At 51.8% G+C, this 25,216-nt stretch overlaps 1 protein-coding gene across 2 annotated transcripts in view; it reads right to left on the reverse strand.

Annotated features, from left to right (window-relative positions):
• PPP2R2C (protein phosphatase 2 regulatory subunit Bgamma) overlaps positions 1–25,216 on the reverse strand; it is a 244,447-nt gene that overhangs the window by 191,571 nt on the left and 27,660 nt on the right. Inside the window, exon 2 of one of the 2 annotated variants that reach the window (XM_032135887.2) lies at positions 22,558–22,664. In XM_032135887.2, coding sequence (XP_031991778.1) covers positions 22,558–22,606 — 49 coding nt within the window. In that variant the 5' untranslated portion in view covers positions 22,607–22,664. Of the gene's footprint in view, positions 1–3,138; positions 3,157–22,557; positions 22,665–25,216 lie in introns of those variants that run through there. The other variant, XM_058429969.1, reaches the window with a different exon arrangement.

The raw sequence follows: 25,216 nt of genomic DNA on the forward strand, positions 1-25,216 counted from the left end.
GTGATGGTGGTGGTGGTGGTGGTGATGGTGATGGTGGTGGTGGTGGTGATGATGGTGATGGTGGTGGTAGTGATGGTGGTGATGGGGGTGGTGGTCGTGGTGATGGTGATGGTGGTGGTGGTGGTGCTGGTGATGGTAATGGTAATGGTGGTGGTGGTGGTGGTGATGGTGATGGTGGTGGTGGTGGTGATGATGGTGATGGTGGTGGTAGTGATGGTGGTGATGGTGGTGGTGGTCGTGGTGATGGTGGTGGTGGTGGTGATGGTGATGGTAATGGTGGTGGTGATACTGGTGGTGGCGATGACGGTGAGACTGCTGATAATTACAACGATGCCAATGGTGGCAGTGAGGATAAGCCCTCACCGGGGCCAGGGTCAGCACAATGATATAATGTACATAACAGTGTCCAGGGTGGCACTTGACACTTTTATGATAAGGGCCCAATAGCTGCAGGTTTCAGTTCAATTCAGTTCAAAAGCAAATGGTTCATCTTATGATAAAACCCAGTGAAATCAGACCCAATAAAACCACACATTTAAAATGCTGATTTAACAGCATTAGCTGGTCCACATATCAGGATAAAAAAATACTTCATTGCACTTTGTTGCATCTTGGGGAATTTTATTTAACAATATAATTAATTTTGCTCTAAGTATATGGGCTTTTTAAAGACTTGCTGCAGCCAGTATAATTTGATTATATTGTAAAGCTGGAAAATTTACCAAAGGACAACGCCTAATTCATACATTCACGCACTCACTCACTCATCCATTCATTCACAAGCATTTAATAAGCATCTACCCAGGAAATATGTTCAATCTTGAGAAGTTAAGATACTAATGAATAAATTACAGCCCTGCAGGCTTTGATTTTCAATCCAGTTTAACAAATAGGCCCTGGGATACGATGGAGTCAGTCCAAAGAGTGGGCACGGAGATGCTGTTTTCCTTTCAAGGAGCAGTGGTGCTGGTGCGTGGAGAGGAAGCCATGGTCTCTGGGCAGAGGCAGAGAGACAGTGTGTGTCTGGGGAGGCCCAGAGGAGGGTCCTCCCAGGGGTGGAACAGGGGGTGAAGAGTGAGCCAAAGAGGAAACAAGAGGCTTGCCAGTTACTGTGAGGGAAAGGCCATGCCAACCAGCCTGAGAAGCCAGCAATTGCCAAGCACAGACCCTATTTGTGCAACTCCCTGATGAGCTGGAGGAGTCTCAAGTAGGTAGGGTGAGTATGAAAGGGACAGGTCAGGTATGAGGATGAACAAGCCTGGACCAGCTCGCTAAGGGCATCTGTGCCCAACCAAGGAGCTTCAGCTGAGCTCCCCCATCGGTAGTGCAGACATGAAAAGGGCGTGCACTGGGCCACACCCCAGAAGGGGTGGTGGGCAGGCCAGGGAGGGGCCCCCAGAGGCCCCCATCTCCTCCCCACTTGGCTCAGTTTTCTCCATTGGGGAGCACCCACTCTGAAGACACCACCCACTCTCTCCTTGAATGAATCACCTCCGGTTCAGAATAACTTAGGAAATATTTTGCAAATCTCTGGTGGAAATAAATTAAATCAACACTAATTCTGAGGCATGCTAAAAATGTTCAAATACAGATGGGGTGTATAACTGGGCCTCTTATATTTAGGAAGCTGAAGAATACAAAAGCAGAACCATGTTCATGTGCACCGAATTCATTTTATGTAAGGAAAAAATAATTTACCTTCCTTTGACTTTTTTTTCAGAAGGTACAAAACCTGGTATAATTTAGTTATTCTTTTCCTATGTATCTAAATAGCAGGTGACAATGTTGTGCAACTAATCTTTTCAATTTTGTGAACCTATGAGATTAACAGAAATTTAATTTCATTTACTAAATGAACCAAGTGGAGGAGTTGGTATTCTCTTTGGTTCAATTCAAGTAGCATTTATTGAAGACCAAGTAAGACCAGGTATGCCCAGGTACTTATACATCTGTTCCCCTTTAACCCTCACAGGTCTCAAGGCAATTTTGTTATGGCCACTTTTATGGAAGAGGTGATTGGTGATCAAAGATGTGACCTGGCTGGCTCAAGGTCTCAGCATTGATAAGGAGTGAAGCTGAGTATTTGTCCCCCAGTGGCTGGCCCCAGGGCCCTTGGTTTTTGTAGGACTCACCTCCCACAGGCTCTGAACTCAAAAAGAGATTGTTGCAATGGTCTGAACTATTCTGCTGGGGAGGTTTAGACACCGGGTTCTGGAATATGCCCAAAGAATGTGGGATAGAAATTAGTGCAGGACAAGCACAGGTCAGCTCTGCAATGCCTGGGGTGGATATTCATTTCCTAGAGCTGCCATGAAAACATCACAACCTGGGTGGCCCCAAACAACAGAATCATATTCTCTCCCAGTTCTGGAGTCCAGAAATCTGAAATCATAGTGTCAGCAGGGCCATGCCTTCTCTGGAGGCTCCAGAAGAGGGTCTGCTCCACGCCTAGCTCAGCTTCAGGTGTTGCCTGCAAGCCTGCGCACTCCTCAGCTTGTAGCTGCATCACTACAATCTCTGTCTCTATCACCATGTGGCCTTCTCCTGGTATGACTGTGTCTCTTATAAGGATGCCAGGCACTGGATCAGGGTCCACCCTAATCTAGTAGGCCCTGCTTCATCTTCACCTGATTACATCTGCAAAGACCCAACTTCCATATGAGGTCACATTCACAGGCATCAGGGGTGAGGACCCCAACATATCTTTTGAGGGGACGCAATTCCACCCACAACAGGATGCTAAATATAGGTGGGGGCTGGCCATTTTAAAGGTAGACTCAAATCAGCTCTTATTTGTTAAATCTTAACCAGTCAACCGGAGGCTCTGGCAAACTGTGGAAGGAGAGCAAAATATTTCTCTTGTTTGACAACCGAACACTCTCACAGAACCAGAACCTTCTTGGCACAGCTGGGAAGAGCATTCAATAAGTACCGGATGGTGAGCATTTCCCGAGCACCTACTCTGTGCCAGGCCAAAGGCTGGGAGGCAGCATTGCAGGGCTGACCAGCAAGAGCCTGGAAGTTACACTGATGGGGTTTGGATCTCAACTCAGCTGCTTATGTGACCCTGGGCAAGAGACTCATCTCTTTGTGTCCTGGCTTTCTCATGCACAAAAAGAGAACCACAGGAGTACTCACCTCAAAGAGCTGTCGGGCAGACTAAATGAGTGAGTACTTCTAACGTGCTTACAAGAATGCCTTGCATAAACACACAAGAAATTTTAACTGTCATCTAATCCTTTTGCCTATTGCTTGGTATGTAGTAAGCACTCAATAAATATCATTCATTCAGCAAGCATTTATCAAGCTCCAACTGCATGCCAGCACTAAGTTAGGTGCTTGTATTTGTTTGCTAGCACTGCCATAATACAGTACTGTAGTGCTGTCCTGGAAACTGGAAGTCCGAGATCGAGGTGTCCGGCAGAGCCACCAGGATCCAGGGGAGGATTCTTTCTCGCCTCTCCCAGCTTCTGGCATTGCCAGCAATGGTTGGTGCTCCTTGGCCTGTAGCTGCAGCATCCAATCTCCGCCTCTGTCCTCACAAGGAGTTCTCCTGTGTGTCTCTGTGTCTCGTCTCCTCTTCTTATAAGGACATCAGTCATGTTGGGTTAAGGACCTACCGTGCTCTAGTATGACTTCATCCCAACTAACTACATCTGCAAATACTTTATTTCCAAATATGGTCGCATTCTGAGAAACTGGATTAGGACTTCAACATGTATTTGGTGGTGGGTGGGGGGGAGTGATGCAATTCAACTCCTATCCACATGCGTGATGTCTTTCTGGCAGGCGTCCTTAGGACCCACCACAGCGTGCTCCCGGCTGCCCATCGTCCTCCACACATCCCCAGAACCCTGCCCTGGGGGCTCCAGGACCATCCTGGGAGAGTCTCTTGACACTGCAGCCTGCAAAGAGGATGATGACAAGGACTCCTTGTGTGCACAGCAAATTCCTGCCCGTTGCCTCGTCTTACCCGCAGTGCTGCTTTGCAAGGTGAGGGTCACCACTCCTCTGTGTAGCTGAGCAAGCCGCACCTCAGAGAGGGGCTGGCTAGCCTTTCACTCACCATCCGCAGGGCCTGATAGGATGCCCAGCTCCTGGACCAGGCCGTCCGTCCATCTGTCCACCCTGCCCCAGGTGTGGGCAGCACTGCCGGGCCCATGACTCCTCCTCCCAGGCCCTGTGAGCGTGTGCTGCCCGTCGTGGCTTCTATAAAATTCTGGAGGAACTAGAACAGCATGGACCCTGCAGCGAGTTTTTCATTTAAAAGAAGATATCCCATTCGCTAGCCTGCACGTCACTTTTCTACATGCTTTGGTGTTAACACATTTCATATCTGACAAGATGGTGATCATAAGGGATCCTGTTTTTAGTCCTCACCTGGCAATATAAACAGTTGTCGCAATGCAGGCCCCTTGAGTGTCTGTGGGAGATGTCACTGGTTCATGAAACCCTGCCCCGGCTGACCCCAAGCTCCCTCCCACTGCGAAATCACTCAGCAGTCTTGGCGAGTGGCACGTAGGCAGGGCGCTGCCTCACTGTCCCAGAAGCTCAGGAACTGGGGACACGTCAGGAGGATATTTATAGACAAGGCAGAGTTTTCTTTAAAAAGCCCTGCTGCAGTGGGTTCCTCCCACACCCACACTCCCAGGAATAACTGTGAGTGGCTTTCCCTTTCACCAGCCCCAGGCAGGAGGGAGACCCTGATGCCAATATGTGGCCTCCTCCCCAGCAAGCCCACCAGGTTGCTCGCCTGGCAGAAGGTAGACAGGGGTCTGTGAGTGAGGGACAGGACCGATCTTCCCCTATGATGCTGACTCCCCAGAACCACACCTTGCCGGGCACCTGCCCTACGTAAAAGGCACCATGCTGGGCACACAACTGAATCTCAACCCAACAGCTCACCCTGGAGGCCAAAGCCTGGCTGGACAACTCAGTAGCTGCGAGAGCCCAGGCATGTTACCTAGCCTCTCTGAGCCTCACTCTCTTCTCCATGAAGTAGCAATGATAAGAGGGACTACTTCCCAGAAGCCGCATGAAGATCCCAGTGACAGCGGAAATTGGCATGTGCAAAGTACTCCCTACAAGTCAGGTACTGCTATTATTATCCATCTCTAATACATATTTTCCCCATTTTGCAAATGAAGAAACTGAGGTTCTAAGAGGTGAGAGGGCCCGGCCTGCACAACTAGGAAAAAAAAGACGGAAGAAATTACCCTGCAGCTCTTTGGGATGTCTTCCTATAGAAATGCATCCCCTCCCCTGATGCACCTCTTACTTTCGTTTATCATTTCAACAGTCCATCATGCTGAGCCTGGAGGCCCACCTTGGAGCCCAGTGTGGAAAGAAGGGGAAATACTGGGGTCTGGAAGCCAGGTAGACAGGGGTTCCAATACCAGCTCCCCTACCTACAAACTCTCCAGGTCCATATTACCTGGGAAGTTGGTACTTTGCCCCCAGCTCTACAGATGAGAAAACCGAGGCTCAGCTAACGACTTGTGCACAGTCCCAGGTGAGGCCAGCAAATCTGTCTCCAGGCAGAAGGGAGTCTGTTGTGCAAAATGGAAAAAGAAGCAAAAACCCCACCTGACAGTATCAGAATGGAGAGGATTGAAAGAACACACTTCTATATAACCCGTGACTCAAAGAAGTCTCAAGAGAAATTCAGAAGTATTTTGAACTAATTAAACATGAAAACACAACTTATCAAAATTTATGAGAGGCAGCAAAAGCTGTGCTTAGAGGGAAATTTATAACATTGAATTTACATATTAGAAAAGAAGAAAGATCTAAAATCAAGCATCTAAGCTTCCACTTCAGGAAACTAGGAAAAGAACAGCAAATTAAATCCAAAGTAAACAGAAGAAAGTAATAAAAATTAGAGCAGAAATCAATAAAATTGGGCCGGGCACGGTGGCTCACGCCTGTAATCCCAGCACTTTGGGAGGCCGAGGTGGGCGGATCATGAGGTCAGGAGATCAGGAACATCCTGGCTAACACGGTGAAACCCCGTCTCTACTAAAAATACAAAAAATTAGCCGGGCGTAGTGGCGGGCGCCTGTAGTCCCAGCTACTTGGGAGGCTGAGGCAGGAGAATGGCGTGAACCTGGGAGGTGGAGCTTGCAGTGAGCCGAGATGGCGCCACTGCACTCCAGCCTGGGTGACAGAGTGAGACTCCGTCTCAAAAAAAAAAAAGAAATCAATAAAATTGAAAACAATAAATCAACAGAGAAAATTAATGAAATCAAAAACTGGTTCTTTGAAAAGATCAATAAAATTAATAAGCCTCTAGCCAGGCTAACAAGGAAAAAGGAGACAGACGCAACTGTTAATACTAGAAATGAAAGAGGATACATCACTACAGATCCCATGGACATTCAGAGGATAATCTAGTAACACTGTGAACAACTCTATGCCCACAAATGTAATAACCTAGATGAAATGCCAATTCCTTAAATGATACAATCTGCCAAAACTCACACAATAAGAAATAGACTATCTAAATAGGCCTATATCTATTAAAGAAAGGGGCCAGGTGCAGTGGTTTAGTCCTGTAATCCCAGCACTTTTGGAGGCCAAGGCAAGTGGCTCACCTGAGGTCAGAAGTTTGAGACCAGCCTGGCCAATGTGGTGAAATCCTATCTCTACTAAAAATACAAAAATTACCCAGGCATAGTGGCACATGCCTGTAGTCCCAACTACCCAAGAGGTTGAGGCAGGAGAATTGTTTGAACCCGAGAGGTGGAGGTTGCAGTGAGACAAGATCATACCATTGCCCTCCAGCCTGGGCAACAGAGCAAGACTCTGTCTTAAAAAAAAAAAAAAATAGAAAAGAAAAGAGAAAAAGAAACGGAACCAACAATTTAATAACCTTCCCAAACAGAAAGCACCAGGCTCAGATGGGTTCACTGGTGAATTCTAACAAATATTTAAGGAAGAAATTATAGCAATTCTCCACCATCTCTTTCAGAAGACAGAATGGAGAGGATAGTGAACAGACTCCTGAGAGGGGAGCATTTTGCCACCATCCACCCTTCTGACTCCCCTAGAATACCAGCTGTGTTGGGCCCCCAGCTATGTTGGGAGACCAAGTTTCCAGGGGCCTTAGGTTACTGGGCATGCCTGGTGCTGGAGTCATATGAGAGCCCCCACAGCACCCAGGAAAGAAGGGAACTGTGGCAGGAAGAGATAAATCACAGTGCAAGCCAAAATAGTCCCTGTGGTGTGAGGAGGGAGAACACAGCCAGGCCCCATGCTTTTGAGAGCCACAGAGAAACCTAAAACCCTGAAAGTCCACCCAGGTCCCACAGGACAGGTCCATGCTTAGCTCCCCAGCCCCAGCTCACATCATGCAGCCTCCCTCTCCTCTGCAGTCACACAGGCCTCTGGGCCATGCTGCCTCCTGCCACAGGGCCTTTGCATCTGCTGTTCCCTTGCCCATTTGATAATTCTGTGCCTCCACTACTCGGCGGTGAGGCATGTACATTCAGCCCCATTCTGTCTGCACTTATTCACAAACAGGCACTTAATGATATTCATTAAATGAATGAATAAATAAGCAAGTTGGGTAACAGAGGAGCTAACGGAGAGGGTGGGAGATCCCGCCCTCTTCCAGGCAATACTGATATGCATGCTGTGTGCCAGCAACCAAGCCCCTCAAACACCAGTGTGGGAGAGCAAGAAGGACCTGAAAGTGATCCACAGAGACACAAAACTGCAGAAAAGGAAGGAGGAGACGGGCCTGAGATGAGGGTGCGGGCTTGCAGTCAGGTAACCAGGAAGTCCTGGCTTGCTCATATATACCTCACCACCTGGGGTGAGCTGCTTTGCTCCTGCAATTCTGCCTGGTTGTTTGAAATGAGGGCATGATACCCTCAGAGGGGACAGAAGAGTGACAAGATGGGCTGGGTGTTATTCCTCAGGGAGCCCCCAAGGCACTTTAACAGCCAGAGAGGGACAGGATCAGATATATAGGTTAGACCAATGGCTCTGGCTACAGAGGGTGAGTGGATGAAGGGGTACGCTGGGGAGTTGAGAGGGGTCCTAAGAACCTCAAGAATGACAATGATGCCTGCCCCAGGGTGGGAGATGTGCAGAGGAGGAGGGAGGCATGGAGTGGACACTCAGCAAGTGGGGCTCCGGCCCAGGCTGGGCTCACAGCAGTCCTCTGTCAACAGTCAACATTACCGCAGAGGGTAGCATGGTCTATACCCAAAACAAGGGCAAGTCTGTCCCCGAGCAGCTCACTGTCCACGCGTCCTTCTGGACAAGATCTCTCAGGCACTGCCCTGAGTGGAGTGGATTCCATCCCACGCCAGCAGCAGCCCTGTCAATACTGTCAGGGTGACAAATGACCCACGTCACACACAGCCGAGGGGCTGCCTGAAACAGCATGACAGGGCCATCCCCAGGGCACAGAGCACAGCCCGAAACCAATAAAAACGGGCAGCCCTGTGTGATTCAAGTCCAAGGGGTGTATGACATGAGCTTCGCAGCTCCTCACTCCCCAACAGCAGCCTTCCTCACCTCCACTTTGGGGACAGGATGCCATGCGGGGGCTGAGAGGGACAGGAGAGCACTGAGCTTGGAGCCTGGGAGCTGTGGTGTGGCTGTCATTTATGCAAGGCCCACCATGTGCCCAGGTGTACTTGCAGTCTTCCCTGCATTGAGGTCACAGATTCTTCCCAGCAACTCTCAAGGCTGGAGTTATCAGCCATGTTTCACACAGAGAAACTGAAGTGCAGGAGGCAAAGTGCCCAGGGCTGGGAAGTGGCCGAATGGAGACTGATTTCTGTATTCTTTGTCCATTGTTCTTATTATCACCATGACCTCTGGGGCTTACATACCTCCTTATCCTGATAGGACAGAACGCAGATGAGGAGCAAATTCAATTCCCTCAATTAGCAGAGTCTGAAATGCACAAGGCTTGGAAAGTAAGGTACAAAAAGGCTAAGTAACCAGCCTAAGGCCACACAGCATCAGTGGCCACAGCGTGTGTTTGACTCCAAGCCGGGTGCCCACCACTGCACGTTGTCTGAAGGAAGAGGATGCCTCCAATGTGCAAATGCAGCACCCAGTCCCAGCCCTGTGCCCTGGGCGAACCTGCTGGTGAGGGCTTTTGGGGGGTTATCCTGCCACTTGTATGTTGTGTTCAGCTGGTCGTAAACCACTGCTCACATGAGCTACCATCAATTGGACGCCTACTTTCTACCAACCCCCTCCAGGATCTTCTCATTCACCAGGGCTCCCCTCTCCCATGATCTAGCCAGAAAGCGGGGGCTTCAACGTAGGGTGATCATTCCGGTGGGTTAGAAGCTTCTGCCATTCATTGAGCCCCCTCAAGGCCCTAACAAGGGACACCCCACACAGTGGCTTCCTCCCAGAGCTCCAGAGAGGAGCCCACCCATTCGGAGTGGGGCTTCATCTCCCTGCATATGTGCTTCTTAGGGGTCGTCTCAGGAGCCCTAACCCACGTCCCACCCCTCCAGGGCCCTCCTCTCCTCCCTCAAGGTGATGTGAGTTCATACATAGGAGGCTCTTACACAGGTGCTGGTGCCGCTTCCCCTGGACTGGCCACCGGTCTCCTTTCCAGGGGGCCACTCTCCCTTGCCACACCCTGCATCTGCAGAACAGCCCATTTGTGAGCATCTACTACCGTCCAAGAGCTAGCTATGAGAGAGGAATTATTGCTACCCTCGCATTACAAATGAGGAAACTGAGGCCCAACTCACGGAAGAGCCAGGAGGCACACCAGGCCATCTGCCTCCAGAGCCACCCGCTAAACCTGCCTCCAGAGGTGACTGCTTTGCTCTTATTGGGTTCTGTTCTCCCCAAGAGGCAAGGGGGCCCCTAAGCCAATGGCTTTGGGGGCCATGACAAGTGGGGGCCACTGAGCTCTGGGAACAGAGATGTGTTGTTTCCAAACCTCACCCGATGGGCCTGTCTCTGTGAAATGCACCGCCCCTACCTGCACTCTCCCGGCCACTCTCCTGCCTTCTCCCTGCCTTTCCTGGTCCCTTGGCCTGGAGTCTGCCATACCCTGGGAAGAGGGTATCTGGGACTCCAACAGTGGCAGAAAGTTGCTGCCTTTAACCCTTTTCTGAGACCTCAAAATGTTAAGTACTCAGGTAGGCTGATGTCATTCAGTAGTTGTTCAAATGAACATAACCCCAGCCGTTCTGGGAGCACTCCCAGGCATTGCCAATCCTCACTGTAGAGGTGGGAAATTGAGGCTGGGGAGGTCCACAACGTGCCCCCCCAGACCCCACAGCTGGGGACACAAATGAGTCAAGACCTGAGATTCCAAGACCCTCACGCTTCCCAAGCACCTGCTTCCAGAGCTCCAAGAATTCCCACCCTGTGTTCCCTCCAGCCCCATGTTCCCCACACGGGGATGGCAGGGCTGGGGCCCCCGGAGTCACTGGGCATGGGTGGACTCCCCCACATGAACTACATTGAGCACTGAGTTCTGCTCAAATGCGGGCCCAGGGGCCGGCTGCGTGAGCACCCAGAAGTGGCCACAGGGCACGGAGGGACCAGCTGCACCAGTTTCTGATACCACAGGATGGTGAGGTCTCAGCAGGGGTCTGCCCTGGGGCCCTCCTCCTTGGCCCCTGGTTCTTGGCTAATATCTGCTGAGCCAGACACAGCTCCCACTTTGGAGGCACTCTGCCCAGGAGGGAGACAGACAAACAGACAGACACACCAATAGGGACCATCCCCTGACATTCCTAATGGCTTTCTAAGCACTGTGGGATCCCATTCCTCTCTCACCATTACACAGATGAGGAAGCTGAGGCAGGGAGAGGGGCAGGCCGCAGACGCACAGCAGCCTGGCAGGGGTGGACCCGGGAGGCTCCGAACTCAAGCCTTGGGTCAAGAAGTCATACGTCCTATGGCAAACCCTAAGCCAGTGTTTCTCCAAGTGCGGTCCCAGGGCCTCCTGCTCATGTTCCCCAGGAGTGTCCTGTTGAGAACCATGTCCAAGGACTCTGCCCTCAGAGGGGCGAGTGCTGTGGAGGGGCAAGAAATCCAGGATGCATCATCCCAAGCAGCTGCTCCAGAGTAAAGAAAGGCCTTCCCTAATCCCAACCGCCAGCTCCCTTGTGTTTGAAAGAAAGAACATAAGACTTCAGAGTCAGGCCCACTGGGTTTCTGAGGCTGTCTTCCCTCCTTCTTGCTGTGTGGCCTGGGGCAAGTTACTCACCCTCTCTGATCCTTGTTTTCCTCATGGATGATAATAACAAAACGACAAACAACCCAATTTCAAAATGGGCAGTGGCCTTGGATACAGACATTTCTCTGAATGGTCGGCACGCACAGGAAAGGTTGCTCAACGTGATGAGTCATTAGGGAAACCCAAATCAAAGTCACAATGAGACAACGCACACCCACGAGGATGTCTGGAATCCAAATGCAAAGCGAGTGTTGGGTGTTGGGAGAGACGCGGGACCTGCACACACTGCTGGGGGCAGGTGAAGTGGCAGGGCCACCACAAAAAAGCTTGGTACTGCCTCAACAAATTAAACCTGGAATTATCCTATGACCTAGCAATACCACTCCTGCATGTCTATCAGGGAGCACCGAAAACACACAGCCACATGAACACTGGAACACGAATGTTCCAGCAGCCTTATTCATAAAGGCCAAACAATGGAAACACCCGAAGTATCCATCCACAGACGAATGGGTAAGCAAAATGTGGTCCATTCATACAGTGGAACATATTCAGCCCAGAGAAGGAATGAAGTTTTTTCTTTTTTTTGAAGAGTTTCGCTCTTGTTGCCCAGGCTGGAGTGCAATGGCGCGATCTCGGCTCACTGCAACCTCCACCTCCCAGGTTCAAGCGATTCTCCTGCCTCAGCCTCCCTAGTAGCTGGGATTACAGGTGCCTGCCACCAGGCCTGGCTAATTTTGTATTTTTTTTTTTTTTTTTTAGTAGAGATGGTTTCGCCATGTTAGGCTGGTCTTGAACTCCTGACCTCAAGTGATCAGCCTGCCTCAGCCTCCCAAAGTGCCGGAATTACAAGCGTGAGCCACTGTGCCCGGTCAGAAGGAATGAAGTTCTAAAGCGAGCTACAGCCTGGATGAGCCTTGAAAACACTCAGCCAGATGAAAGAAGCTGAATATAAGTGTACTGCATGATTCCATTTCTATGCACTGTCCAGAACAGGCAGATCCACTGCAACAGAAGGTGGACTCCTGGTTGCCAGGGACTAGAAGGAGGAGGAATGGGAGTGACTGTTCACTGAGTATGACAAGTTAAAATTAAGAGTTTAATTGAGCAAAAAACGATTCACGAATCAGCTGCTCTCAGAACCAGAACAGGGTCTAGGAATCCAAGTCTGTACCGTGATCAGGCAGGATTTATGGACACAAAACAGAAGAGAGGGTCAAGACAGCTTGACTGGTTACAGCTCAGCCTTTGCCTTACTTGAATGGTTGGCCGCCTGGGACTGGATTGACAGACACTCAGCTGCCGCGGTTGGGCTGAGCTTCACCTATTTGTTACAAAAGCCCCTCCTAAGTCAGGCTTCCGTTAGTCACAAACTAAGTTAGGTTGCAGTTCATTAAGAAAGGATTCGTGTACAGAGGCATCTTCAGGCTAAATTTCATTTAGTCTGAAATATAAAAATAGGCCAGGCACAGTGGCTCTCACCTGCAATCCCAGCATTTTGGGAGGCTGAGGTGGGAGGATCCCTTGAGCCCAGGAGTTTGAGAGCGGCCTGGGCAACATAGCAAGACCCCATGTCTACAAAAACATTTTAAAATTAGCCACGCATGGTGGCACACATCTGTGGTCCTAGCTACTTGGAGAGGCTGAGGCAGGAGGATCACTTGAGCCCAGGAAGCTGAGGCTGCAGTGAGCTATGATGGTGCCACTGCACTCCAACCTGGGTGACAGGGCGAGACACTATCTCCAAATGAATAAATAACAAAATAAACAATAAAAATAAAGGCCGGGTGTGGTGGCACACACCTGTAATCCCAGCACTGCAGGAGGCCGAGACGGTTGGATTATCTGAGGTCAGGAGTTCGAGGCCAACCTGGCCAACATGATGAAACTCCATCTCTACTAAAAATAGAAAAATTAGCCAGACATGGTGGCGCGTGCCTGTAATCCCAGCTACTCGGGAGGCTGAGGCAGGAGAATCTCTTGAACCCAGGAGGTGCAGGTTGCAGTGAGGCAAGATTGTGCCGCTGCACTCCAGCCTGGGCAACAGAGTGAGACCCCATCTCAAAATAAATAAATAATTAATAAAATCCTAACCACCCCCAGATTACTAAATGGACCCCCTTCTTGGCCAAAGGGACCCCAGAGAAACCTTAAAAAAAAACCTGAGTTCCAGGCCACAATGGGACCGGAGGTCAGACACATTGCATTATACCCGCTCCTTCGCTAAATGCCATTACGCTTTCCCTCTTAAACGCTAAGCAGAAACCAGCCCTATCGAAAGCCTTGCCCTACTGCTGATTCCAACCAACCACTCAGTGCTGCTCCTTTCTTTTTCAGTTTCAACACAGACTGTCCTTTTAGGGGGGGCAGGGAGGGGGTTTTGCTCTGTCTCCCAGACTGGAGTACAGTGGCACGATCTCCACCACTCACTGCAACCTCCCCCTCCCGGGTTCAAGTGATTCTCCTGCCTCAGCCTCCCGAGTAGCTGGGACTACAGGCGCTTGTCACTACATCCAGCTAATTTTTAGTAGAGACAGGGTTTCACCATGTTGGCCAGGCTGGTCTCGAACTCCTGACCTCACGATCTGCCCGCCTCAGCCTCCCGAAGTGCTGGGATTACAGGCATGAGCCACGTTGCCCAACCCAGCATTCCTTCTTGAGAGTCCTGATCTTGAAGTGGTTCTGGCTCATCTATAGAGGCTGCACAGAGGCTCTTCCTGTCCTCTGCTTCACCTTCTGACGTGTAGGGCCCTGACTGTAATACTTAAAAATTAAGTCTCTGCCCCAAAGTCAACATAGGATGCATGTAACATACATGTTAGCTTATGACGAATGCACACACGTCTCCGTGAATATTCACAGCTCTTCCTATAGCCTGTTGAATATGTATACTTAGCTAACCCGTTCATCATAAATTCCCTTCCTGGAAATGCCTGCTTCTGGCTCCTGCCAGAGGCTATGCTTCCCAGCCTGCGGTTGGCCAGCCTACAGGCTGCAGCCCTTCATGAGCAAGAAAGCTCTCAGCGCTCAGTGTGTGGTCCTGGCAATTCTTCAGCTGACAAGTTTAACAGTTTCTTTTTGGGGTGATGAAAATGATCTGGGCCTAGATAGTGGTGATGGTTGTATAACGTGAATATACTAAACGCTACTGAACTGTGCACTCTAAAATGGTTAAACTGGTGAAAAGAAAAGAAGAGGCGGTGGTAGTGAATGCTCCGTGTTGAGGGCACCCTGAACTCAGTGCCTGCCTGGCCCTGGAGAGCGAGAATGTCCATCCACCTCCCTGGCCTGCTATTTGGGGCTGAAAGCTGGCAAAGGAGGGAGGGAATCCGGGGGCTGGTCTTTGGGCTCCAGCGACCCGACTGGAGGAAGGAAGAGGTAGAGGGGTGAGAGGGTGCAGAGAACCAACCCTGGTTTTGCATAAATTAATATGCATCATGGCCACCTCCCGCTGAGCAGAAAATGCAAACTCAACACCTCCCCACCAGCCTCATTAAGTGCAATCAGGCCTGATTCCCTGAGGAGGGGGATGGCCATCACGGTAGGCTTTGTTACAGCCCTGCCACCCACCCATCCACCCTCGCACTCCAGCCCCGAGTTCCCCAGCTGCTCACTAGCCTACTCCAGGATCCCAAAGAGTGGGAGATGCCAGCCACGGCTTCAATGCGGAGGAGAAGGAGCCCAGGCTGGTGTCGGGAGCTGCAGGTTTGAATCTCAGCTCCGTTATAAATCGCTTGATCCCAGGCAGCCTCAGCCACCCTGAGCCTCAGTTTTTTTTATCTGTGCCATTGAAATATTTCCATTTCTGCCTAGAATTCCAAATGAACTGGCTTAATATTAGTTATTTGCTACCAACTCACTGAGAGACCTTGGCCAAGGAGCGGGGATCTGTCCCCTCTCAGGGCCTCGGTTTACCCCACTAGAAGGAATGCATCGGACAAGCTGCCTCCAGTCCTTGCCCATTTCTGGCTCTGAGAAAAGTCTGGTGTGAGATAAACCCCACAGAGCTGCTGTGCACCCCTGAGCAATGCCACGCAGAACAGAACACCCCTCTCTCTCTTTCTCCTGGTGCCCCAGAAGGTGACAGTCACCTCCCTGCCATGCAGCCTCTGTGGCCAAGGTGCATGGACCTGCCAAATGCCCCAACCAACATGTGCCATGAGAACACAGCCCCACTCCTCAACAGGGACTTGCTGAGGCCTGGGTAACCCCGCCCGACCCCACCCCACCTCCAGGCACCACCCCAGCTTCCTTATGCCCTGGCCACATGGGACTCCGGCCGTTTCCAGAATGCACCTCTCTTCAGGCAAGGCTGGCTCCAGAATTTTCCAGGCCCAGTGCAAAACCAAAATATGGGGCCCCAGCCGGGAACAGAGATGTTGGCCCCCTTCCCACAGGCCCCATCACCTCAGACCATGGAGGACAGGCCACCCCGAGCAATGGCCACCCGAGAAGTGATCTGGCTGCCACCCTGGACAGAAGGCAGGGCCTGGGGCCCCAGCGGGAGGAGAGCCAGCAGCTGAGAACCTCTCCCAGGAGCTGGGGAAGGGACAAAGGACGCATAGCCCATGAGCCCAGACTCCAAGCCCCAGGACATGATCCGTGGTCCCAGCAACTTCACTTACAGAACACCAAGCCCAGGATAAGATGATGAGGAATCTCAAGACGGTGAGCACAGAGCATCCACCCCAGTGAGCCCTTCTGAGCACGGGGCCCTCTGTGACCACCTGGTTGCAGGCTGTGAAACTGGCTGGTGTTTTCAGGCTGCTGCCTGCCCTGTACCCTCGGCCTGGGAAGCCCTCCGCCCCTGCGCGCGCAAACATCTCTTCCTCTTCCCGGCCTGCACCGCCCACCCTGGCTCTCTGGAAGGCTTGTGCAGGGTGCTGGGGTGGAGGGTGTTGGCTTGGGCCGGGAGGGCCCTTCCTGTCTGCCTGTGAACACGTCCTTAACAGGGGCTTCCAGGGCCTGTGCTCAGGCCCAGGCAAGGTGGGACAGCTGAAGGGTGGCTGCCTGAGCTGGTGAGCGCCCTGCCTCAGAATCTTCAGGATCCTGCAGACCTAGGCACGGTCTCATGAATCATCAGAGAGCGTTCTTCCACTCGACGCAAACTGCCTGGAGCCCTGGTCACTGGATCTGACCCTGGCGTCTGACAGCCACTGTGTTCTGACAGCCAGGGAGACTCAGAAACAGATTTGGCCACCAAAGCCCAACCTGTCACCCATCCTTACTTTATTTCCTGCCATCACCAGGTGCAGAGCAGCCCAGAGCTGGCCTGTTCATGTCCCCATAGGCAGATGGCTTGGCTGGGACCTCACAGGGACAGGGAAGGGGGCAGCTGGAGGATGAGGGGCTGCTGGGCCGTAGTCCTGAACTCCTGGCAGCCTCATCGGCAGCCGAAGCAGAGGCCTGGTCAGCCAGCAAAGGTTCACGGTCAAGGAAGCGATGCAGGAGCTGCCACTTCAGGCTCTGGGCAGGGCCAGGGATTAACCCAGGGATTTCACACACGACAAAGAGCCTCAGACTGGCCTCTCCCCTGCAGCCCTGGCCTCTCCTCTAGGCGCCACCTGAGCTGCCCACCTAAGCGGCCAGGCTGGGAGCCGGGAGGGGGTTCATAATCAATGAGTGCACACCATGAGCCAAGCTGCACGGGCCCCGTGGACCGTATCAGCCATTAGCCTCCAGACAACCCTGTGAGGTGGGTGCCAACACCTCCAGTTTGCAGATGAGAAAACTGAGGATTCTTGAAGCTCAGCCCTGCACCCCAGGGAAAGTGCTGGAAAGCCACTGGGTTGGAGTTCACATGCAGCTCCACTGACTCCAAAGCCCCTACTCCATCCCCCATCCCTCTTCCCTGGCACAGTCCTCCCAGACGGAAAGTAGGCGAGGCTGAGAGGGCCCACATCTCTCTGCCCACTAGACCGTGAGCTCTAGGTCTGCTTTGCCCCCTGCTGTGGCCCCAGCCACTGACCCAGGGCCGGGTACACAGCAGGTGCTCAATAAATGTATGTGAAATGAAGAACGGTGGGTGAGGACCACTCACTTCTCTGCTTGGGAAGGCCTCCCATGACAAGGATTCCCCCAGGATGACAATGGCCAGGAGACTGGGAGGGGACAGCAGCGAATGGGAGGAGAGGATAGAGCGCACGAGGGACGCAGCCCACTATTCCCGCTGTGAGGCCACACTCAGTGCTGGGGGAAGCAGCTGGATGAGTCCCAGAGAATCATTCACCACAGCGTGTGTCTTGGGGACACAGATTCACAAACCACAAGGCACCACGCCTGCTTTACAGGAACCCCAGGAAAGCAAGAAGAGTAACGTTTCTCGAAGGTTTACTCTGGGCCAGGTTCTGCCCTTAGCACCCCCCATGGAATATGACGTCATAAGCCGGGGTCCCGGATTTGGGGTTTTGAGGTACACACTGTGAAAAAGCACCCACTTGCAACTGCATCTTGAGTTCTCCTTGTTTCAGAAAAGTTCCAAGCCCATCCTAACCCCCCCCACCCCAGGGAGGAGCTTATCCGCCATTTTCCATGCGCGCGATGTATCTAGAAGCATGATCCACCTGCACTGACCTTAACCCCCCATGAGATGGTTCAGCCCAGCGGCCCCGTGAAACCCTGGGATCCCCTCTGCCCGGGAGGCGCTGCTTTGGGGACCATGCCTGGTGTCCTCCTTACTTGCTGCAAGTCCTACAATCCCCTTCTTAAGCCCTCCGTGGCTGTGGTCACTGGACTGTCACCCACCACGCAACTGAACCTGCCCACTGTGCGGGTAACAACATGACAGCAGGGTGTGACTCTGAGCCAGACTGCTGGGCTGGTGGGGCTCTGGCCCCCCATAACACGCTGTGTTTTTGGGAAACAACTTCTCTCAGCCTCAGGTTCCTCTTCTGCCAAATGGGCACTGCCCCATCCCCTACCTCCTAGGCAACCATGAGATTTGCACCCACTGAACATGCAAAGCTCTCAGAACAGTGGCTGCAACCACTGCAAATGGCCATCCCAACTAAACCTCAAGGCAAAACGCAAGGTGGCTCCTGCCATCTGGCCCTTTCTGCAGGTGCATAGGGTGGTTCTCGACCAGGCTGCTGTGCACCTGTCACAGTGATGCCCCAAATGTTGACCAACAGGAGGGACGCATTCCTGCTTCTTAAGTGCAGCTGCGGCGTCACTGTGCTCTGGGGTCTCAAAATGGGTGTGGGGGGGAGGAGCCTGCTCTGAGTGACAGGGACCACAGAGCCAGCTTGGCACCCACAAGAAAGATCACCCCTCCTGGGGCTGGGAGCTGTGCCTAGTGGCACCAAAGGCAGCAAGGATGGGTGGGGTTCCACTCACACGGGGCCACCAGGGCGGCTTCCCACCCTGAGACAGCCGGCACCGCTCTCCAGGGCAGTGTCCTTTGAGGCCTCTCAGTCCCTCGAGGAAGCACCCACCAACTCTCATGTTCTGAGGGTGCAGATGGCAGTGAGGAGGGGCTGAGGCAGGCTGCAGGGGCCCAGGGGTGCTGTGCAGCCTCACGGAGGAGAGGACATCAGAGCCAACGTGGGACAGCAAAGGCCATCTGTCCAGAGCAAAAGGCCGAGGTGCAGGAAGACCACCAAGTGTGCCCAAACCAAAAGGAAGTGCGTCCGGGAGAGGGCGGCCGATGCACATCTACAACCGCCAGGAAACAAGCAGTCCCTGGGAACCCAGATAACGCCCCTCCAAGGGACTTGAAGGAGCAAAGCAGGAATGAGCAGAAGCATGTCTGGGTTTCTTTCCCTTTTTCCTTTTTTTTGGCTAACATTTATAGAGCACCTAAATGTCCATGTTTCACAACTTTCACTGAAAGATCTTGCAGGCTGTTTGCAGAGCAGGTGCTCTGTGAACCCCAGCTCTTCCTCAGTTGCTGTTATTATTATCATTATTAGGGGGCGAAGTTACGGTTCCAACATATGTCCACTTAAGGTAAAGCCCAGAGTGTCCCCACCTTGCCACTCGGTCCCCAACGTTCTCCGAAGAAGGCTGATGAGTGAGCTGTGGTTAAAATGGAGCAAGTGAAGAGGTTTAGGCAGCAGAGCCGGTGGCCCAGGTCCGGAGCAGGTGGCAGCTGGCAGACACCAGATGCCCTGTCCTGCATGTATTCACATGGGTCTTCTCAGCTCTCATCCCCCGAGGCTGCACGTGATAGAATCCACCCAGCATGGGTTCTATTTTCTGGAGTGTAAATTATTCTTTGAGGATCCAATGCTTTGCAAAGGGCAGGAGGCTGGCCCTGTGACATTGTTGGGGAGGTTTAGCCATCAAGGGCTGTGTCACCAGGTCACCCTCTCCCCCATCACCACAGGTTCCCTCCAATAACATCAACTTGTCCTCTCTAACCTGAACACAGCACTTTACAGATGGCCCAGCCATGGCAAGTGCCATCTACGGTCCTCACGACTACCTTGGTTATGATCATCATCCCCAGTCCATAGAAGAGGCTGTGAAGGCTCAGAGAGGGTGAGAGCTTTGTCCAGGGCTGCCCAGCAAAGTCAGAGCTAGAGAGGAAACCATGTTTCCTGATGCCCAGGCCAGGGTTCTCACAGCGTTGAGCAGCCTTGACCTTGCTGGGAAATAATTCCTGCCCATTCCAGACCAGACCGGGGCACCCCCAACCCCCATTTTGGGCCAGGCCTTCCAAACACAGAAACAAAGGGGCAGAACTCATGGGCGGCAGCAGCTCCAGAATCCAGCTGTCTGGGGAGACGCAGGCTCATTTCCACTAGAAAAGGGGGATTTGCCTTCCGTTAAATGCACATTCCACTGTGTGTTTTTAAAAGGCAAAATAAAGACACTTTCCAGAAGCATTAAAAACAAGGAACAGAAATGTCCAAGGATCACAGTGTCCAGCCCCTGGCTTAGAAGATGAAGCAGTGTCTGAAGGCGCCTGTTCTTCCCAAATTAACCCAGCAGCCGCCATCTGGATCACTGCGGCTGCCTCCTCCGCTGCCACCACCATCACACATACGGCCCCCGGTCCCTGTTCCTCACATTGCCAGCCAACATTCTGAGTCAAGTCCCGAGGCAGCAGCACCGGGGGGCCAGGTGTCTGTGCCCTAGCTGCAAGGGAGGCTGGGAGACACGTCCCCAGCATTGTCTGCTCTATTCACAGAGTGGGAGGCGAGCTCAACACAGGGGGTACTGCACTTCACAGTTTACACAGCACGGTGAAGCCCACACTCTGCCCTCAGCATGGTGCATGGAGGCAGGGGTAAGCAGGAGGATGAGAGACGGCTCTGGTCTTGAGTTAATGACACAGAATTCGGAAAGGCTGGGCTTGCAAACGTGACTTTAGAAAGCTTCCTATTTCTAAAAGGTGGATGCTACTAAAGAATTCACAATCATCCCAGGCTGTAAATGAAAGTAATCATAAGAACACATGCCCGAGACCCGAAAGAGAACACGGCAGGAGTAAAAACAAACAGCCCATGTCATATAAGTTGGTCACAGCCAAATCCTCTTAGGCCCATGAGCATAAGCTTTGAACAGGATTCTAAACTGCAGAGCCTCCCAGCCTCCCTCAAACAAGGCCGTAAAATGAAACAGCATAGGTCTTTCTCCAGCAGAGAAGAGAGTCCCTTCTGTAATTCCTCACAAAGACCTGTCCTCCTGCCCCAAACAAAAGGTGCCCCGGCACAGGCAGAACAACTGTGGGGTGCCAGGGCCTGGTACCCACGGCTCCGATACCAGCCGTCCAGGGACCAGCACCCCATGGCCAGCACTGGGCCTAAAGAAACATACTGTTTTATGTTGTTAATGCCTAAGACGCACAGCTGCTTAAGGCTGCCTGGGGACTGTAAGTCTGCAGTTGACATTGCCACCAAATGCAGGATTGCAGACTTTAAGATTCTCTGAAGATGTTGTTTGGGCCTCAAGTAAGGGTAGAAACTCAAGATGGCAGCACGTTGTTTATAACTGAGCACACCAGGAAACACTCTAATGTCCAACACAGGAAATTGGTTCAATAAATGAGGATCTACCTACAGGCCCGTCGACCTTGGTGGCCATTACAAAGCAGGCTGCTCGGTGAAAAGGTATGTGTGAACACGCCCCCAATACACACACACATCAACACACAGCAAAACATACACATATCCCAACACACACACACACATCAATAAGCACACCACACAGCAACACACACACACCCCAACACACATACCCCAAATGCATACACACCCCAATACACACACATCCCAACATGCACACATCAACAGGCACACACCAACACACACACACACCAACATACACATCAACACACATCAACACGTACACTAACACACACACACCAACACACACACCAACACATACACATATCAATAAACACACACCAACACACACACACCAACACCCACACCAACACATACACATATCAACAAACACACACCAACACACATACACACACAATAAGCACACCACACAGCAACATACACACATACCCCAACACACATACCCCAAACATATACACACCCCAACACATACACACATCAGTAAACACACATCAACACACACACACCAACACATACACATATCAACAAACACACACCAACACACACACCCTAACACACATACTCCAACACTCATACACGTACAGCACACATACATCAACAAACACATCAATACACACACCCCAACATACATACCCCACTGTGCAAACACATCAACACATACGACACGCACGTACTAAACACACACACACATCAACACATACATTAACACACACATATCAACACACACACCGCCAAACAGATACACACCAACACACACTCCCCAACACACACAGCCCGCACACTCCCTCGGGCGGCTTCCTGCACCCTGTACTTCACAGTGACAACCCCGTCTCCCCATGGCTGCCCTGGTGGACTTCTCGCGGCACTCACACCCAGTCAGGATCCAGTTAACAGACTGACTCTGTCTGTCTGGGTCTGCCGCTCAGTGTGAGCCTCAAGAGTCATTGTCCGCTTGCCCACTGCTGCAACCCCAGGGGCCGGCCCAGTGCTGGCCACGGCGGGCACTCAACACTGTTGGCCCAGTGAGTAAACAACGCTCCTGGCTCCTGCCCCAGCTGCCTGACAAAGTGACCCTGCCACAGTCCACAAGGAGGTGGCGCATGAGGGGGGCCTCACCCATTGGCCCGGAGACAGGGGCGGCGATGGGGGCTGGCAGGGTGGGGCCAGGGCCCAGGCGGCAGGAGCCAGGGTTGGGGGCCCAGGGGCCAAAGCAGGGGAGGGACCGGATCCCAGCACCGTGGGGTCCGCTTCCCGCTGTCAGGCTGGCGCTGTGTCGGGCGCCTGTGACCCACAGCCCACGTCCCCAAGCTCACCGGCGCTGCTGCCCGGCTATGAGAACGGGCTTCTTACCGGAAACTTCCATCAGCTGAGGTGGCCTCAACGTGTCCGCCTCACGCATCCTGAGAGAGGTGACTAACACAGGTCATTTCAAAAAAGGTCTTCTTTCTATTTTACTTCTATAATCAGAAAAAAAAACTAAAGTTGAGCAATCAAAGAGCCTTGGTGCATGCACGCCGCCACACATCACATGCAACGCGAGCACCGCCACCCACGGCAACCCTGGCCGCCGCCCGGCACAGCTCCAGCCAGCCCTGGGCTGGGGTTGGAAACGCCTCCCTCCTCCCGGCTGCAGGAGCCACCTGAGCCTCAGCTTCCAAATCTGTGAAATGGGGACAACACACCACCTTCCCCTCGGGCTATTTTGGCCCCAAATGGGGTTACTCCTCCCCATCTCCCATCTGTCATTTGTCTTCAAACTTCACCCCGCAGCAGCTGTTTCCCCACAGCCTACGAAATCCCTCACTAGGGACTCCAGGTCACTCCCGCTTAAAAACATGGAACTGGAAGCCCCACCCCACCCCATACAGGCCCACAGCCCACTCAGGCATAGGGACGGCTTTTCCTGGCCAACTTCTGAGCCTGTGGATGAGAGCACATGGCCACTGAGGTCCCACTGTGGCTCAGCTGAACTGTCACCACCTCCAGGAAGCCTTCCCTGAAGCCCTATGGCAGGGACAGCATCCCACGCTGCAGTCCACTGAACTAATACTTACCTTGAGGTTGCTTGGCTGCCTTTATCACAGGGTTAGTCCCGCACCACCCCCACCCCTGACAGCTTCTTTCCAGCTCCTTCCATAGCGTCTGACCATCATCTTTTCCCCACCTCACTCTGTGTAGCTTGAGGAAGAGATGAGGGTTCGGTAAATTATCAACAGACACTGAAGGAGAGCCTCTCAGCCTCAAGGTGAAAGATAGGAACTATAAGCCCGGGATTATGAAAGGAAACATCACTGTTTCAGGGGCACACATAGTTTTATGGGTAACTTCAAAGAAGGTAAGACGTTTAGAGATGACCCTGAGTTGAACAGATTTCAACAACTAGTATGCACAGTGCACTTTCCTTACTATGTAAAAAACTCTTACAAATCAACAAGAAGACAGAGATGAAAACTCAGTAGAAAAGTGAGAAAAGGAGACTCACCAGTCATTCACATAAAAAGAAACACACACGAAGAAAGAAAAAGAAATAATTCTTTAATCCACATAAGAAGAAAGGCAAGTGAAAAAAGATGTGTCCACTTTCATCATTTTAAAAGAATGTGAATTAAACCACAAACGTAGCACTTTTCAAATGTGGCAGTGACCAAAAAAGGCCCCGTGGCCCATACCCCGCAGGAGTGTTATCAGTGGGGAAAGCCCCTCCTGTGCAGGGTGGGTGCGGTGGAGAAGGCGGCACCTCCACAGGGGGCAATTTGACAACCTGAGGCTTCTCAATGCACAGGCCCCTTGCCTGCTAGGGATTCAGGTGTAAATCTCACTCTTGTATCAAGAACAATCATTTCCAGTGTTGTTTGTAATGGCAAGTGTTGGTAAACGACATACATGGACATCAGCATGGACCTGGGGAAATAAGACACGGCCATCTATCAGTGGATGCTAAGCAACTGTTGAACAGGATGAGGCATTTCTATGTGTGTGTGCCAATATGGAAAGATATCAGGTCAGGTGAGGTGGCTTACACCTGTAATCCCAGCACTTTAGGAGGCCAAGGTGGGCAGATCACCTGAGGTCAGGAGTTCGAGACCAGCATGGCCAACATGGTGAAACCCTGTCTCTACTGAAAATACAAAAATTAGCCAGGCGTGGTGGTGGGCACCTGTAATCCCAGCTACTCAGGAGGCTGAGGCAAGAGAATCACTTGAACCCAGGAGGCGGAGGTCGCAGTGAGCCGAGATCACTCCACTGCACTTCAGTCTGGGCAACAGAGTGAGACTCCATCTCAAAAAAAAGGAAGAATGACATCAAAGGGAAAAAAATCAAGGTGCATAGCATAGAGGTCTAAAAACAAAGGACACACATATAAATGCTCATCAGTGCAGAGAAATGTCTGGAGGATGCACAGGCGATTACATGGGGAATGGCTCTGGGGTTGAAGGGAAAGGAGAGTGCGCCTTTCAGTTCACCTCTTCTGTTTGGTTCAACCATTAATTTTTACACACCTTCTAAAACTTTGTTTTTAGTGGCATGGCAACTTACAGATTAACCCTTTCCATAAATATTATTCAGCCTGAAGAAAAGAATAAAATTCTGACACATGCTACAATGTAGACGAACCTTAAAGTTTTTTTGTTTTGAGACGGAGTCTCTCTCTGTCGCCCAGGCTGGAGTGCAGTGGCGCCATCTCGGCTCACTGCAAGCTCCGCCTCCCAGGTTCACACCATTCTCCTGCCTCAGTCTCCCAAGTAGCTGGGACTACAGGCGCCCGCCACCACGCCCGGCTAGTTTTTTGTATTTTTAGAAGAGACGGGGTTTCACCGTGTTACCAGGATTGGTCTCAATCTCCTGACCTCGTGATCCACCCACCTCGGCCTCCCAAAGTGCTGGGAATACAGACATGAGCCACCACGCCCGGCTGAAGATATTATGCTAAATAAAATAAACCAGTCACAAAAGGACAAATACCGTGTGATTCCACTTATATGAAGTCCTGGAGGAGTCAAATTCATAG

Source organism: Hylobates moloch, unplaced genomic scaffold (genome assembly GCF_009828535.3).
Source record: "Hylobates moloch isolate HMO894 unplaced genomic scaffold, HMol_V3 SCAFFOLD_17, whole genome shotgun sequence".
In the NCBI taxonomy this organism is placed as follows: Eukaryota; Metazoa; Chordata; class Mammalia; order Primates; family Hylobatidae; genus Hylobates; species Hylobates moloch.